The sequence below is a fragment of the Cygnus olor genome, chromosome 3, assembly GCF_009769625.2.
Source record: "Cygnus olor isolate bCygOlo1 chromosome 3, bCygOlo1.pri.v2, whole genome shotgun sequence".
Classification (NCBI taxonomy): Eukaryota; Metazoa; Chordata; class Aves; order Anseriformes; family Anatidae; genus Cygnus; species Cygnus olor.
In genome coordinates, this window is record NC_049171.1 from 66,457,801 (window position 1) to 66,476,206 (window position 18,406).

At 39.3% G+C, this 18,406-nt stretch overlaps 1 protein-coding gene across 6 annotated transcripts in view; it reads right to left on the bottom strand.

Moving 5' to 3' along the window:
* The window catches only part of TIAM2 (TIAM Rac1 associated GEF 2), a 138,688-nt gene that overhangs the window by 54,766 nt on the left and 65,516 nt on the right, over nt 1-18,406 (bottom strand). For 5 of the 6 annotated variants that reach the window (XM_040551338.1, XM_040551341.1, XM_040551339.1 and 2 more), the window contains 4 exons: nt 10,800-10,985; nt 9,482-9,628; nt 5,695-5,757; nt 724-891 (listed from right to left, as the gene is read on the bottom strand). In XM_040551338.1, coding sequence (XP_040407272.1) covers nt 724-891; nt 5,695-5,757; nt 9,482-9,628; nt 10,800-10,985 — 564 coding nt within the window. The remainder of the gene's footprint in view (nt 1-723; nt 892-5,694; nt 5,758-9,481; nt 9,629-10,799; nt 10,986-18,406) is intronic. The other variant, XM_040551342.1, reaches the window with a different exon arrangement.

The window sequence follows — 18,406 nt, forward strand, 5'->3', positions numbered from 1 at the left end:
TTTGATTTGGATCATGAAGTCAGAGCCAAATTCAACCACTAACACAAATGAAGACCAAGGTGCCAGGTAAGTTGTGATGCTCTGGAGGTGGTGGTATTCTGTTGGTAGTTAAAACTGGTATTTCTATTCTACCTTCCATCTGTGACTCCATTTTCTGTCCCAAGATCTACTGCAATCCCCCCCAAATTTCTGGCACTGACTGTCAAAACATAATGCACTCTTTGAAATTCTCAAGAAGAACATGCACTTCGTTAATCAAAAGCCAAAAAAGGGCCCTTGAAGAAGCAAACATATATGTTAGCCATTGTAACAGCAGTTTTCAACGTCTTATCTCCTGGCATTAAATCAAACAGTCCCCATTACTCCTCTGTGACTAATTTGCACAGAAAACTCAGTTTGCTGCAGTGACAACTCATAGTGGACACGGATGGAGATCTCTCAGGGGCTGATTACCTGGCAAACTGTCACCACTCTTTAAGGATTCAGTGTGCACTGACTTGAGCAATGCCTCTTGAAAAGCTTTCCACAGTCCTGCTACCTTGGCTACAACACATAAATAATACTGCTAAAGGAAATGATGCAAACACTCAAAATGTGCCTTAATGTAGGGACAGGGAGACGCTGTTATTATTCGTTCACTATTAAGGAGTCCTCAGATATATTATGGTCCTTCTGAAGTCCACAGCTATTAACAAGGTACAATCATACATGAAAAATTAATACCTTGCAGGCCAGAGAAAGAACATCTTCCACCCTGTGTTCTGGCTTGAGGGTTAATGCCACTCCTTGGCCATCACAGAAGTGCACATATGTTTGTGTTTCCCAGGCACCCTCCTTCTGGATGCTGTCTGGCACTGAGCAGTAGACGTTCAAAAATTCATCAACTTGCTGCTGGAAACAAGGGAGAAAGGTACAACACATGAGGATGTTGCTAAAATAAAAAATGTACAGTTCCATTGATAGCTTGCAGTGTACATATACCACCAGATCTTTAGACACGGTACTGTGCATTTTCCCATGGTAAGCAAGGGACAAAGTTCTGTTACCTGTTCTTATTCATTGTCAATGGCTCAATTTTCTTGAGAATGGATTGCATTCCCACTGAGTTCCCATTATGGGCTTTTATGCCTTTATCTCATATTATTTGTTGATTTAACTCTAAGTGATATGTAGCTACCTGATATTATACCGCAGTGGGAAACATTTATTAAGAAGAATTGACTACTACAATTTTATCTAATTAACAAATGTGAAAAAAAAAAAAACCAAAAAACATAATTACTATAATTTTAGCAGAAAATTATAATATAGCAAACTTCCAGCAGAGAGCACTGTAGAGCAAGGCTTGCCATAACATAAAGGACTAAAGCAGGAATAAAATGTTCTCATTCCATTTACAGTTTAAGATCATATTATTTGATAGGTAGCAGAGTACTTGCTTGTTTACCATTCTGGCTCACATTCACATTCATTGCAAAGCCACTCAAGCTTGATCAAATACAATATCCACCCTAACTAAAATCCCTGTCATTTTATCGCCCTTCATTTTCACGCTTTCTTCTGCACTACACTTCAGGCTAGACATTTCAGAAGCCACACAAGGAGAAGAAAAACACTGAGAGCAGTTCTGAACTTGGAGTTTCACCTCTCTATTTGGGTCTGCCTGTTCAGCATGTCACTCCACTGCCCCTATCAAGGCGTTTAAGTTTATATAGAGAGGCTCCCTGGATTCCCCCTTTCAGCCAAAGGAAAGCGACAATAACCCAGTAAAGCAGCAGAACTGTGACCCAAGACAGATCTTAAGATAGCCTGAGTTGTTCTCAGGAGTGCCTACTTCCCGACTGCTTTTTCTTTGTTGGTTTGTTCTTTTCCTCTGTTCCTGTGGGTTGGAGTGTTTTTGTTGCCTACACAAAGCCCCTTGATTATGCAATTCTTCCTCCTGACTCTGCAGGGACACAAGGCCAGTGGTCCACTGCAATTAAAAGCTCCAGCAAAATCACTGCACAGGGACTGCTTCCCTTGCTGCAGGCAGCAAAGTTATTGACAACAATCTACCAGTAGCAACAAAGAGACCAATATTATTTTGTTTTCCTAAATAACAACTGTGGCTGTAAAAACGATGTAGTAAGCAGTCCTACTTATGTAATTACCAAACAATGCAGAAATTCAGGTTGCAAACGAACCACAGGAATAATTTTATGCAAGAGTAATGCTGGTTTTGGCAGAATTATATTAATGCACTAATAGCATGCAAGAATCTTATACTGATTGCTCAACTGTCCTTTTTAAATAGCTAAAAATGACACACTGATTAACATAGGTCCATGGAAATCCTACTAAAATAGAGCAACTACTATGCATAACAGCAATCCTGTTATGCTACTGCAATTAATGGAGCGATGAAATCTACACCAGGTGAAGTTTCACCTTGGTGGCTGTGGTTCCAACCTGCTTGTAAAACCGTTATTGTTGAAGAAGACAATTCCAGCAGAACTGTGGTCCTCTCAGAAAGCAGTAAATCAAGTGCCTGGTAATAAATGATGACCTCCTTCCACAGTGTAAGTAGGAGGAATGAGAAAGGGCAAGGCATGCACGCTGCAAGAGTTGAGATGGAAATGGTCAGACTGAATTCTCCAGGGGCTTCCTTCAGGGAAAGCTGAAGCCATGTTGACTTAGGTAGGGAGATGCTCCCAGCAATTCAGACATTTGTAATTACCAGAATGGTTTATTGCCCTGCGATAGTAGCTCTTCATATCTGTTCAACAGAAATAAATCATACTATTGCCAGGGATTAAAATAAAGAGGATGAAGGTGATGAGAAGTACGTTTAAAGTCACCTTCTTCTGGCAGCTTTTAAGACAAGACAAAGTTCTTCCACCCAAAGACTCTTTCCTTTCTTTGCCATGCATACTGGCGCCCAAACATAAGCCTTGTCTCTGTAACTAAACAAAAATATGTTCCTTAACTGCCGTCAAGATACTGTTGCTTCATCCACATTTTCCATCTCAGAAAATCTGATGTGAAAAGAGATTTTTTTTTTTCCTGTTATGCCTGCAGTGACTAATACTACAATAGTTCATTCATTCATTGCCACGTAAAGTTAAAACAACCCATCCAATTTTCCAGAAATATGCGCCAGGATTTGCAGACTGTCACACGTTGTGCCATAGGGTTGCTGCAGGACCAATAGGTTACTTCATAATTTCCCCTACTATTTGTCTCTGTTTTTATCATCCTTTTTGGGGAAAATATAGCCTTCCTGGCAGACTTCACTGTTTGTAATTCACTGCATTCCTCACGTAGCATTTTATAAAAGTTTTGATCCTGTTTGTGTTTTTTATTGAAATCAGCCAATGAAAATGGGCTAACGCCAAAGTAACGGTTTTCAGAGTTATGATGAATCACTTCTGAGTTGTCGGATGATTCATGAAAATGTCAGGATCTTAAAAATGCCCACACTATATTTAATTCCCATTAAAAAAAAAAAAAAAAGGGGGTTGAAATACAGTTCAGATGATGTTTTTCTAGAAATAAAGTTGAGATCCAGAGCTCCACTTCAGCACCTAAATTGAGGTGGTTCTGAGTCCTGAAACAGCCCTGCTAAGCTCTGCAAACGGCCTCTCCAAACTCTGCAGCGAGGCTGACCACATGCCAGCCCCCTCCACCCAGGGAGCAGGGCAGTGAGCCCTTGCCTGAATTCAGCAAAGTAACTTAGGATAACACATAAGCCCCGTTGCAAACGCTGGGTCGAGACACCAGACCTTGTCCCTTTCCAGACAAGGGAAGGGACACTGAGGGAAGCAGACATCTTTCTCCCTGCCCTGCAACACCTCCAAAACCTGTCTGTATCTCCTCAGAAGGGTTCAAGAAGAGCAAGCTATGCCAGAGGACACGCGACCCACAGTGGCACCATCAACCCCAATGGGGCCAGTGCTAAACCGGGGGAGCAGCACAGCATCCCTCTGGGAGGAACCTTCACGAGTTGCACCCAAGAGGTTTTGCCTCATCTGTTTTAGGAGGGACCTTACGTTCCATGGTTTAAGAGGACCTGACAAGAATGAATTGTCTTTGCTATTGCCGAGGTGTGAAACTGAGGCAATCTGACACCACAGCCATCGGTACATTTTGGAGGAATTGGTGAGTGTTCTCTACAGGAGACCATGTCATCCAGAAATCCCAAATTTATTTGGAAAAGAGCGGGGCGATTTGGTATAAATACCTTCCCATCTCAGGGAAATAACAGGGTGGTCAAATAATGAAGGGAATTCATTGTTTCGGTATATTTCTTCAAAAGACACACAAAAAAGTGAAGATACTTTCAGGAGGCAAAACAGCGTTACAGGATTAGCCATTAGTCAGTTGGAGATGCCTCTCAGTGGTATCATTTCTGCATAATTATATATTTACTACGTAGCCACTAAATGAATATCCTTGATGGGAAAATAAACCTTGCAGCACATGACATAAAAATAAATAAATAAATAAATAAATACAACAACACATAAAACTATGAGAAATTATGAACTTTGTCCAAACCTTTGTCATGAGATTCATTACAACTGTTCGCTATAGTTAATGATTTTCAAGAGCAATTTTTCATTCTAAATGCAAATTCTGACTTTTTGTCTAAGAACTGGTATACACATATTCATCTGAAAAGGAATAGTTCTGTGGCATGGTTTTTATTTTTATTTATTTTATTTTTTTTAAGTCTTCTTCCAAGTTTTAAACTACATTGGAGAATATCTGACTCAGGAAACAAAGGAGGAAAAGGGACAGAAGGTTAAGTAGAAAGACAAACATCTCTTTTTGTCTGGTATGTGTTATAATTAAAGCAATCTAGTTATACTATACACAAACCAAAGTCCAGAAACCCTGTGTCTAATATTTAATTTTAATCTTTTATTTGGAGCTTATCTGCACAAGCCTACTAAGGGAGGAGGAGTCTACCTAAATAAACTCTGCAGTAGGTAGGCAACACTTAGTGGTCCTACACGTGTTATTACAAACTTCAGAGCATCCTGCTTTGCTTCTAGACCAGGGGACAACAATGCTATCTTCAGGGAGGCTGCAGGAACGAAGAGGGATGATGCCTGATGTGCTGGCACTCTGCTCTGCTCCTGTACAAGGCGCCTTTCTGTGGGCACTGAACGGTATCAGCAGCAGCTATTTTACTGGGGAACGCAGTTAAGGGGATGCCACTTCCTCTTGACTTGGGCAATATCTAGCTATACATTCACTCACACTTCTCTGCTGGTATGCCCCACAGGATTAAATTAGACCTCATTTGCCTTAATACTAAAAATATACAGGTTCTGTTGAACTAGGCAAAGTAGAACACACAGCATGGGTTTTGCCATGCTATGAAAGATGTTTTCTAGCAAATTCACTTCCAGATCTCTCCCTCTGCCTTAGACACCACCTTACAGATAGTGTATACCTGTATGGACTAGTGCTATAAATAAGTTTCATGGGATTTTTATTTGTTTATTTATTTATTTAAAGCTACCATGCATCTTCAGAAACTTATGTTAAAGTGGTGTCATTAGCAGAATTATAATTCTGACATCTAACACTAACTATACTTTTATGAACCTCGGTGGGGTTTCTGAATCAGTCTCATCATATGCTTAGTGAAACATATTCAGGAATTTGAAAACCAGATGGTGCAGAATAGGGACAGGCTTATCTTACCTCAGCAGAGTTGGCTGAGTTCTGGGCACCAGCAAATCCATGTCCTCCAGCTGAATCAAAAATCTATTAAAAATAATACATATAAATAAATGGATTAAACAAATTAAAAACTTTATTTCTTATGTGCATTAGGCAAATTCTTGAATAATTAAAACCAAAACTAAATGAATATATCAACTTCCTAAACACCAGGCTTTGTTTTGAACTTCTGATGGCTTTATTCTGGCTAGAATTAGTATTAAAGAAATGAATTCTCCCTCCATATAGAAAATTTAAGTTAGTTCTCAAATTCAGGCCACATGTACACTTATATTCAAACATATATCAAAGTATCCACATGCTTGTTTCCTTGTTTTGTTTTGTTTTGTTGTTGTTTTGTTTGTTTGTTTTTCCTATCTACTATTTAGCAATAATGTTAAAGCCATTTACCTTCAAATCATGCACTATGCTCCAAGATACAGTTTTACTCTTTGGCATATCATTTGATATAGCTACAAATCTCGTAATGATTTAAGAGAACTATATCAAATTAATGTTGTACTTTCAGAAAACTTCTTGCCCTATAGTTTTTCAGCTCTTCTACCTACCTGAGCAGTTAGCTTGACTCTATTCATGGCAAATTAACTTTAGCTTGAAAGGCATACTTGACCCTCACCAGTACTAGCAAGGAATTAAAATAACTGACTATTGTGCCTGCTTTGTAACTGATGAAAGCAGAACTGCAACTTACATTCTCCATCTGTGTAGAAACCAGTAGTTTCTGGAGAGATACCCTAACTAGCAGTTGTTAGTATTTCACAAAGGTGGAAAGATTATTCATTAAAAAAAAAATAAATCAATAAATAGCTAAGGATACAATCAGATATTTTGGTGAAAAGGGCTGTATAAACATAAAGATAGGTCTATCCATCTTACACACCAGCTTGAGATTTGCAGGTACTAACATTACCATCCCAAAGTGCAAACATAAATAGCATTTTTGGTCTACTGAAGTCAACAAATCAGGACAATATCAAACTTAAATCTACTTAAATCTTTTTTTTTTTTTTTTTCCTAGCAGAAACCTTTTGGACAATCCAAGGCAATGGATTTCTAAAATTTCATATGAAATGCAGTTTTTGACAATGTGAATAACAGACACCACTTTTTAACTTTCTTTTCCTTGTCTTACCCACAGATGTAGTCAAAGCATTTTATTGTTTATGATTTCTCAAAATAGTTTATCATTTAGATTGAAGAAAAGCAGATAAGCATTTAAGAAACTGAGGATAATGTGAGCCTAGACATCCCCCATCTGCTACAGTTCAGTTTTATTAACTGATCTCTAAAAGACTGAGACACTTCAATAATGTTTATGAAAGCCTCCCAGCATAGAAGCTCTGAACACATTTTTTCCCCCTTTTATTTTTTTTTCCAAATTATTATTAACAACATACAATTAAGTTAAAATTAAAAACTTCTCTGGCACAATGATGTTCAAGAACATAACATCTAATTTTGAAGCTAGGGTACTGTAGGTAAAAACATACTAGCTGTAGTCAAATGAACTTTAATTAAATCTATGAAAGCAAGAAATTTTTAACCTATTTTTTTAAACGGGCTTTGGAGCACAATAAGGAGAGAACCAAGCTCCATTTTTCTGCTTAACCCAGTTTCCCATCATTTGAAAGAGATGACAAGAAAGACAGCCCCAGGCCCATTCTGATTTTAATATACAATTATGTGCATACACACAAGTCTGAGCAATGACATGGCTCCCTTTTCCGCCACCTTCCAGGTTCATGGGTCAGTTTTTAATCCATGCTTTTAAAAATTCTTTACTTTTATGGTTGAGTCATAGCCCGGTGTTATTAATATGCAGCACTCCGCATTTACATTTCCTTAATTTTATTGTAGGATGTTTAAGAAAGAAAGAAAGAAAGAAAGAAAGAAAGAAAAAGAAAAATAATAAATACAAGAATCTGAGCTCTTGGATGAAAATGAACACTTTTTTGGGCCAGCTGGTTGCAAGCTTTGGAACAAAGAGGGTGAGGACACGCCGGGGACACCTCCGCCTGCAGCCAGGGCTCCCTCCACCGTGCTCAGAAAAGCACTGGCAGTGCAGCAGGAGCGTCCTCTCCTTGCTGCGGAAATGAGATTCCCTGTCCCTGAGCTCCACAGAATCCCCTTCACGGGCTATAAAGCATACAGGAGGATGTATCACGCAGTTAAGACAGTGAGAGGTATCAGCCCAGCTGGGAACAGAGCTAAGGGGCATAGCATCCCTTCCCCCAGGCCTGTTATTAATAAAGAAATAGAGGTGCAGGACTCACAGACCACCCTCCCTTGCCAGGGAGTACACTGAAAAACACATGAAAAGGACCACCTGGAGAAAATCCCTCCTTCAGTTCCCTCTTTCAAAAGGCAGACTTGAGTTTCTATTCTTCTTCAATTTCACCATCTAAACACATCTCGATTGATATACTAAAATTCCTAGCAGTCACCCAAAGATTCTTCAAGCCAGCACAACACGTAGATAAATATTTACCCATTAAAAATATAAACCACTAAACAAGAAAATCCTGACGTGTTATTTTGCAACAGTAAATCTGTTGCATCAGCTCTGGGTCTATTGCAATGCAAGCACAGATAGGCTTGCTTAAATATTCCACAAGCAGAATGCCACATGTGCAACAACAGCCAATTTTCAAGTGCCAATCATAGATTTTTTTTTTTTTTACAAATAAAATCAAAATACAAGACTCAGGGAATAGCAGGAGCAAGGTCACCTGATGAACACAGCACAAAATACTGCTTTGCAATATTAACAGCAGACGTGGCAAAGGCCAACGAAAATAGTAATGCTCTGAGCGTGGGTGCACATCTACAACTTCTGCCTTACCATCAAGGAAGCATCTCTGCTGTTATTTATTTATTTATTTTTCCCCCAAGGGGAAGGCTGTGAACTTTTGTTTCACATTCAGTTGTGTTTTTATTGAGGAAATACAGATTCCAGAAGTGTGAGGTTTACACTAAATGCATGCATAGGCTGTTAGTTTCTTAAACAGAAGAGGACCCTGCAAGATGCTGTTGTGTTAGCAGCGATGCAGCCCTCCAGAGAGGCATCTGTGAGCCTGGCTAGAGGCAGTGGTGCAGCCTTTCTCGCAGGGGCCTGCCTGCCCCAGCACATCGCATCTGTGCCAAGCCTTCAGCTTATGTAAACTGGCACAGCTTCATTCGTCAGCTGTCTGCACCTACTGGAAAACTGGCCTCCTTGCATAAAAGCAGTCTTCGCCTTGTGGCTACTTCCAGGCAGAACATGCTACTTCGTAGAGGTGATTCCAAGGCTACCATCCGCAGACCAGTCACTCTTTTTCCTTGAAAACTCACCTGTGTTCTTCTGTATTAAATTGCAATAGTACTTCAAAGTCCTAGTTATGTGTCAGCACAATGCTGTATTAAGGATTTGCATACAAGCCCTCTCCAACAAAACCCTACTTCCAAACAGTTTACAATGTGGCCAAAAGACAAGTTTTCTTACAAATTCAAACCTGATGGTCTCGCACTGCAGATAATAAACTAACCCACTGTGTCAAAAACTCTCATTTACCAACCATGCTTACCACAAAGGAATCAAAAAATAGATACGTACTGATGCCTCTTCACAAATCTACTGAAATTGCAAAAGCAAGTTTGATAGACAGATGTCTCCTTCCCCATGCACCAACAGCATCTGCCAGAATTAGCCCCAGAAGAAACAAGCCCTTCTCTGCTTCCAGTACCCCAATCATCAGCAAGTAAGATTTACCTGTGTTATGGAAGGTCGCTTTTCTTTTCCTTTTCTTGCCAGTGTGTCCAGTCCTTTCAGTGAAGAAAATAAACCCTTTTTATTACGGACTCTTTGCGACAGAGACAGGGTACGCTTCCTGAGAGCAGCTTCATCCCTGGAGCAGATCTATTTAAACACAGACAGGCCTTCTTATAGCACTTTCGTAAGAGCAAAAGACCTACGGTTATTTCAAACTGAGACATCAAATGAAAGTTACTTCAGCTTATCTCAAGGACAACGATTAAACTTTATGTACTAACACTTCTTTTGGTATTCAAATGACATAACAGCATAATTATTTGTCATGGGGCAAAATAAGACAGATCGAAAGGAAAGAACTGAGAAAATATTGCTCTGTACAACAGAAAAAGTTAATGAACAGACTCGAAGAATGATAATCTATTAGTCAGATATAAAATTGCTAGAGGAAGAAAGACTCTAAACTGGCAAATATAGGAGAGAAATGTGCTATACCATTGTGTTATTAACAAACAATGACACAAAACACACAGTTAAAAATAGCAGTAGAGAGAAACGAATTCTCTGATGAGACTTTGAGGGCTACTGTTCCTTGCAGCAAACAAGGTCCACCCCTCTCTGCAAGGACCAGCCTCACAGCCCTGTAAAAAGCGGAGGCAAACCTGCTATTGCCATAGTTCTCTTGAAGCCAACAGGTTGACAACAGCTTACAGTAGCTGAGGAGCTTCCTCATTCTTTGCAAACAGAGGCCATAGGTTTTTTAAATGACATTTCAGCCTATTCTAAAAACACTTTCTGTTCAGGAGGGTACCAAACTGCTTCTAAAAACTGAAAAACATTTTAGGTGGTCTGGGACCTCCATAAAAAATCAGCTCAACCCAGAGGGACCAGAATCACTTGAGGAAATTTTAGCGTTAGGCTCTTTTCACTATAAGTGACTTAGGTCCTATACACTTTAAACTCCTAACTCAAAGGGGGTAAAATCACAGTGACAGAATTCCAACACTATGACTTCTTTACATTTACATCTACTTTCATTTATTTATTTATTTTTAGATATGAGTCAAAAGTGCCTGATTTTGGATTCCTTAGGGACCAAAAAAAGTCATGGCCATATCCTCATGGTTTCAAAGTCTGTCTCTGTGGAAGAACATTTTCTGCAGTCAAGGAAGAGACAGAAAGGGTGGGATGAGAACAAGGCCATCTGAACAATGAATGTGGGTGCACCCATGAATTATCCTAGCACAATTCCACATGTAAGTACAACATTAATGATGGCTTTGTGTAGCACACCCATAAGAAGTGCATTCAGACTTACCAACGCATGGAAGGATGACACAGAGAAAATTCCAAGCCTCCCCAGTGCTAATTTTGAAGGACGACTGGCAGCAGCCAAAAGGCTCTTTGGGTTTGGGAGCTCCCCACCTTGCAAACTGGCTAGGTAACATCGCATTCGGAAAAGGTCCATATTAAATTTTTCCAAGTTCTGTTCCCATTGCTGGATCTGTTTAGATATAAAAAGGGACAATTAAAAGAGGAAAAATGTCTTTGTGGGCTGCACTGAAAATCTGAGCTCTTCCACAAACCCATAGTAAATTACTTTCATCTGGTGGTATATGGATTAGATTAGTTATTCCCTGCCAAAACACATTCAGTCATATTGTGTTACATCAACCCAAAAGATGGCTTGAAATAAAACAAAGCTGGTGGTCTTAAATGCATACTGACAAGATGAACATACCATGAACTTCGGGTAGTTTGATAGCCACAAAAGCAGTTACATAAAAACATAACCCTGTGGTTCATGAGGGCTTTTTTTTTTTTTTTCCTCCTTTTTCTTTTTGGAGATTAGTTTTGTTTCCTTCATTTTTATGAGCTTAGATTGTACAGCTGCCTGGCTGAAAGCAAGGTTGCATAGCTACAACAATTCACTACGCTAGCTGAAGTAGCTGTGCTGATAGGTTCCGCTCAGGCTTTACCATCTTCCTACGGCCTCTCTATCTGTAAATAGGAGACCATACCGGCAATGTGAGCGTGTACGGCTCTTTGTCTGACTAATAGGTTAAGACATGCTTATGCTCAGGCATACTGCAAAAATGAGTTATATATACTCAATACAAATTGCTGGACCAAAAGCAAGAATGTATACATACTCCTTCGTGAAATTTTTAAACATATTTAACACAGAGAGATGCAAATGTAACAGACAGGCTTAATCTAATTTTAAGGTAAAATTAAGAAAGTGAAAAGACTCAAAAATATACTAGTTGAGTACAGTTCTGAATCGAGACTTGGATGACAGATTTTAAGTATTTGTGTAGATGCGCACTCACCTACACAAACACATAAACACTGCACTGAAGTCAGATTTTGCTTTTGATTTCCCCAGTTTACAAATTGGTAGCTGCAGCTAAAATCTGCAGCGCAGTGTACAACATAGAATAAGATTGATAAATAGTACCAATAAGAACACAGCTGTGTTTAATATAGTAGACATTCACACATGAAAAGGCAGAATAGGCATGTACATTAGGTTAATGTACATTAAGTTCATGTTCATTAGCTGAAGATTGTTAAAATTCCCTGACAATGCTCTCCTTCACATGTCAGCTCAGATCACTGTAAGCTTGTTGTTAAACAGGTGGTTTAGGGTTGTGGAGGAAGTTTATCGCTTTTTCTAACATTCATTGCCTTCATACCTTTCACCGACACGCCTTGGCCTGTCCCTGGGAGTACAGGACATTATCACCTTAAGTTTAGATTAATCAAGGACAAGCAGCTTTATGACTTAGAAAACAAACTGATAAAAACCATAAAAATATCAGGTGAACTATATGACCTACAGGCTCGTCTAGAAGCAAAATCAGTTCAGTTTCCTTATAATGCTGACAAATACCACAAATTACACAAGTGTCTTGCCTCTTACTTTCCACAATGATGAAGTGAGCAATGAAAGGGCAAGAACTGCCCTTTTAACAAAATGGTGCTAAAGGCATGTACTACAACTGATAGAGACGTTACTTATTCTGGCTTCCTTACACATGACCTCACAGACTACAGCATCAGTTATAGCTAGCTAAACCTGTAGAAGCAAGAAGTGATCTTATTTGGCTGGGAGGATACATCTGCAAATATGAAATTACTAGTTACTGTACACTAACAAAAAAAAATCTTTCAAGAAAGCATTGTTAAAAGCAAAATATTGAATTTACAAAAGCTTGTAACGAGAGCAACTCACAAAAATTCAGAGAAAAAAGGACAGAGATATGCACACAATGAAGATGCCTCCTCTAATCTCTCACTACAGACATTCAAAATGTGCATCCCTTGTGTTCCAGAAAGAACAATCACTTTTTCTTGGATTTATTTTATCACTGTCCTTTACTTTGCTTTTTTTTTTTTTTTTTTTTTTTCTCTCAGACACTCTTCACCCAGTATTTTTCTGCTTGCTAGTACCTTACATGTGGGATGATTCCAGAAAGAGGCTTTGTGCCTAGCTCTTTCACCATGTTGACACCCAGCTAGAATGAGAACATGGTTGCCAGCTTTTCACAAAGCCAAAAGCTACAAGTTCAGGTGAAGTCTTTCCCTTTGGGATGACATCTCCATGGGTACAGAGCCAAGCCAATTTTGAACACCTCAGGAACAGAGCAAGACTTGTTCTGGGCGCTGCTGGAGTGGAGCATCCTGTTCCCACTGAACACGAGTTGAACACAGGCATTCTTGTGTTTCTGAGGCTTTCTTCAAGATCCTGATTACACATTTCTACTCAGTTGTACATTCAAATAAAGACAATCTAAGAAGGGGGAGTGAGGTACAACATAAGGACATTCAGAAGAAATAATTAAATTACAGTGTTTATCAGTCATGCAGGATGCTAGTTAATCAGCTCCAAAAGCATCGGTAATCACGATGCTACATTTAATGGCATTAGCAAAAGCTGTAGGCAGGGAATTTCTGGGATTGTCTTGCAGTCTTATCAAAACCAGGGACGTCTGGAACCAATTGGAGACCGCGAACCAATACCAGCTGCTATTTGTCTAAGCCTTTTAAACTATGATAATTCTTCCTAAAGATTTATATTCTTGAAAACTAAATGGGGGAAGCTCACAAATAAAAAAGCAACAACTTCAAAGTGCAGTACGACCTGGTCCATGAAGTTAATTTACAGCCTGCAGATTAGATGCTGCAATCCTCATTCTGCTATTGTGTCAGGAAAATCTCTGACCCACGTGGGAGGACTGCCCGAAAGACGGCTCAAGGACTTAGCTTCATTGTGCACAGACAAGACAGACCTTTTGAAATCTCTTCTAAAGCAAATGGGAAAAAGTGGATGCAGCAGACAGCAGTGAGAGTGGGAATGGGTGACAGAGGCTAACAGCAGTACGAAGTGAGTCCGCAAAGAGATAAGAGATAATGGCCTGAAGTGAGGCGCGCCAAAACAAACAAGCATACATGAAACCGCACCCGGTGTGCCCTGCTCAGTTATTACTGCTTGCCTGCACTGCAGGCTTGAGCATCCAGGGCATCCAAAACCCTTCTCTCTCTATCCCAGTTTCAATCACAGTTGAAAAAACTCTGTAGAGACTTCTAGGAAAAGCATTAAAGGAGGTGAAGCAAGTGGCAAGATGGCATCCTCAGAACAGGTAAGTTTTGTTGCAAGGATGTCTGGGTTTAGTGGCAGCATGAGAGAGCACTTGAGAAAGACAAGGAGGGGCCACCCAAATAAATCTCTCAAGGCTAATAGGATCCCTGTAAAGTAGAGAGAAAAAGGAGACTATGTCAGAAGGGTAGAAAGTAGTAAAATGCAGGAAGCCCAAAGAGTTAGGGCCATGGATGATTTAGTTTGGGCCATCAGGAGAAACTAAGGCAAAGAAGCCTGGTGCAGGGACAAGACAGTAATTATGTGGGGATCGCTAAGTGAAAGGGCTAATGTTGGCAACAGAGATTTAGACCAGGCAGGAGATCTTAAGGGTTAACTTACTTTTGGCAGTCCTTTAGCAGTAATGATCTTTTTCAGATCATAAACAGTAAATTCTCCTCCAGGCTAGTGAAACAATTGTAAATTAATTACATTTTAAATCATGCAAACAGGTGAGCTAAAGGGGGTTTCTGTTCATTTAATAACTCTGCCAGGTTCGCTCCATGTAAACTCTAAATTGGGAGCTTGGGAAAGCCAAAGGGGTACGTTCAGAAAAGGGAGCTCAGGCCAGGGGGTTCCAGCACATGACGCAGGGATCCATAAAGTACTGCTTAGGAGATTATAAAAAGTGGACAGGGAAGAACAGTTCCTATCTAACAGTTTCAGGCTCCTCACCCATCCTATCCTACAGTGCAAACAGCGTCCTTCGGGAACAGGGAAGGACTCTCTCTCTTTCAAATCAACAAAGAGAGCCCAATGTAATAAAACCCAAACCAGAATATGAATAGCCAAAAGTCGTGCCAGAAATGACACCATATCAACTCAAATAGGAATACTTCAAGGAATGGGAGGAAGGAAGGAAGTTGCCTCCTGGACAGCTCACCTGACAACAAAACCAGTTCTCCACTTTGCATTTATTTAAGGTAGCATAAAACAAAAGACACAGAGGAAGGAGGGTGTTCTCTCAGTGTGTAAGCCTTTAAAACTGATTTGATTTAGCAGCAGTTCTTACACTGTACAGAAACATGAGCTCCTCACTGACATAATTCACTATCTATAGAAACAAGAAATGCATATTTTTCCCCTACACAACATCTTCTGTCCAGATTGAAAGTGTCTCTGCGAGCTGATGTAGGGAACTCTGTGGATTTAAAAGAAACTTCTGCTGCTGTTTTATATGAACAGCTTTTTAACCACATTACAAACAACACCAAACTCTTTGCATTCCAGTCCCCAGTTCTCAGACACAATTCATATTGCACCCATCTGGATAAATGAGTCACTCAGCATCTGGGGACAGGGAAAAGAGTTTTATTGTCATTACTTCCTAAAGAGAACTCAGAGAAGCAAAAATATCACTCTCCCAGAAATTCCATTACTTTAAAGGATACTACAGAGATACTGTTATTACTTTAAGCTCAAAGAAATAAAAATAGAACATAATACAGCGAAACAACAATGATGTGCGTTTGGCGAGACCCTTTATTTTTCATTCTGCCTACTGACTTAAGAAACAGTTAAAATTTCTTGCAATAACATGACAATAGTTTTATGTTTTGTTTTGTTTTTTGTTGTTTTGGTTGGTTGTTTAAATGTCATCTTCCTGATTGTTTTGGATGGACAGAATCGTCATGATTTCTAACCAAAATGGAGAGAAGAAAACCTATTCCCAATACCACTGTTAGCACAAAAGTTCACCTGCATCTACCTAATTTATATTCTTGTCAATAATCTGACTGAAACTGGCAGTACTACATGCATGTCTATAGCCAGGGATGTAATTCAGAAAGCCACTGATTGTTATTATCCAGCTGCCCCTCCCCAAAAAACAGAAGACGAGATCTTCCTGCACACACTCCTGCACTAGCTTCATCCTACAAGCCACTGCTATGCAATTCTGCATTCGGTAACAGTTTATTCATTATACAAACCTTCCTGAAACAAAGATGGAAATTCAGTCATCTGCCAAGCAGTAAGTACAACAGTGAGGAGAAAGGAGATGATCTTCCTTAACTTTCCTGGCTGCCTATTCACTTCATTCCTTAGTGACAGGCTACTACCAAAAGAGAAGGATTTTACTAATAATGTAGAGAGGAACCATCCCACACTGAAGTGTAACACCCGAAAAGAACTGGATCTCTCAGAAAGCAGAGCTCTGCTCTAGCCAGTTCAAAGACCACCCAAACTGAAGATGTGTTATAACAAGCTTAGATCATGTTTTTCAGTTTAGGAGGGTATGAAAAAAAGAAAACTAACTATATATTGCAATTAAATTTGAATCTGTATGTGGCAAAACTGGCAAGTGCTAGTAAAGTTCCCTGAAAAGATTCTCTTTGAGTTGTTATTGTGAGTTTTCACCTAATGTTGGACAATATTTCATAAGATGTTTTGTAGAAAATGAAGACATGCAACTTGGTCTTCTGAGGGAAGCCTGTAGACTAAAATTCCTGAAACTATTCCAGTCGTCTTCCTGTGCTTATTAGTGAGAGTAAAGAGAAATAGGTACATTTTAAACAAAATGTAATGGGGTCATGTCCTGTGTAAAAGGCCAAAAACCACCACAGGGAAAAGAAGAAAGGTACCAATGCATCTAATGACTATCCAGAGCAAACAGAACATCACCTTGCAGATCTCTTTATTTTGCTTTTTATAGTAACAGATAAACTACTTTTGGTTGCAGGACACGTACAAAAACTTCCATAAAAATCATCTCCAACCATATGCCTGTTCTTCTCATTAATGCCTCATCATTTCAGTGCCTGCAAGTAAATACCTCTGTTCATAACCCATCTGATAAGTAAGTTAAGTATCATGCACACAGAAAATATGAATCACATCAGAAAACTCCGAATAGCTTGGAAAACATGATTATACCAATATATTAAAATTTGAAGAGAAAAGCCCAGAATGCTTTCAAGCAACCATTATTCATATTATTGTACTAAAACGAGACAATAGAATAGGCTTATGTACCAAGTACATAAAGAAATACACCCAGAGCTGCAGTGCCCTCACTGTGAGGCTGATTTTCCATCCCATTAAAAACAGTTCCACAGGCACAGACAGCCCTGCTTTTGACTTAATGTGTACTATTTTGTTAAAAAAGCTCTGAATAAATGCTAATAATCCCTTTCACGAACTTCAATGGCAGTTAGACAGGGCTCCATATTCACAGCAAACACTGTGATTTGTCTACCAGGTTAAACAGCTAGGAAAGCTAACATTTTTTTTAAAGACGGACTCCATGGGCTTTAAAATCATTCTCAGTGCCATGGGATTTTCCAACTTGCTACCTTTTGTCTTATTCTCTTTGTTTGGGAGAGAAGTCATACCCTGGGGAACAACATCACCACCAACATATTTATTGCATATAGTAATATAAACGTACATGGCCATGGGTCGTAAGGGCAGACTTGGGATTTCCAGCCATGTGGCCAGTGGCCTATTGGGAGTAGTTGCTGTATGTACACTGCTCTCATTGATCTCTTCTAAACTGCCCAACAATACTGATAGCTATACAAATGGCTGCCACTTTCTTGTACACTGCTCTTAAATCTATTATTATACTGAACTGTAAATCCGGACAGAAAGAATTCCTGGTCTAGGCTGCAAGGCTGAAGACATTTCTCAACCGGTTTGATAGCATCAAGTTTATAAAACATTCATTTCTCTAGAGAATAAACCTTTTCATTCTAAATTTTGTTTGGACTTCCTTTTTGTAGCATTAGCTTTATCAAATGCCAGCCTGCAAATCCACCCACTTGCTGGACACCAAACAAAAAAAACATGTGTGTACATGTAAGCACATAGAGCAATTTTAGAAGTCCACATTTCCTTACTGCAACTGCCTTTCAGGTGATGGTAACTGAAACAAGAAAAGGTTTTGCATACTTGTAGAGCCTTGTGAATTACTAAGTCTTCAGCAGAGAAGTACTGGTTTTAAATCAATACAGATGTGAAAGAAAATAGAAACTTGAGGTTGTGTGGTTGTTTTTCTGAGGAAGAGGAAGGAAAGAGAGAAAGGATTTAGAAATCACAACTTCTGATATAATTCCCCAGAGAAAATAAATTAATATTGTGCCTCATCTTTTTACACAAAAACCACCATGGTCCCTCTGAAGTCAATCATAGTATTTCCTCTGACTTCCCAAAACATATCACTAGTGAAGTTATCTTGAACTGGATGTATACAATATACCTCAGTTATAACTCCTACATGATTGAAAACACCACCAAACTTAAAGGAAACAAACCCAAGAATTTATATTCCTTTTGCTTCTAAA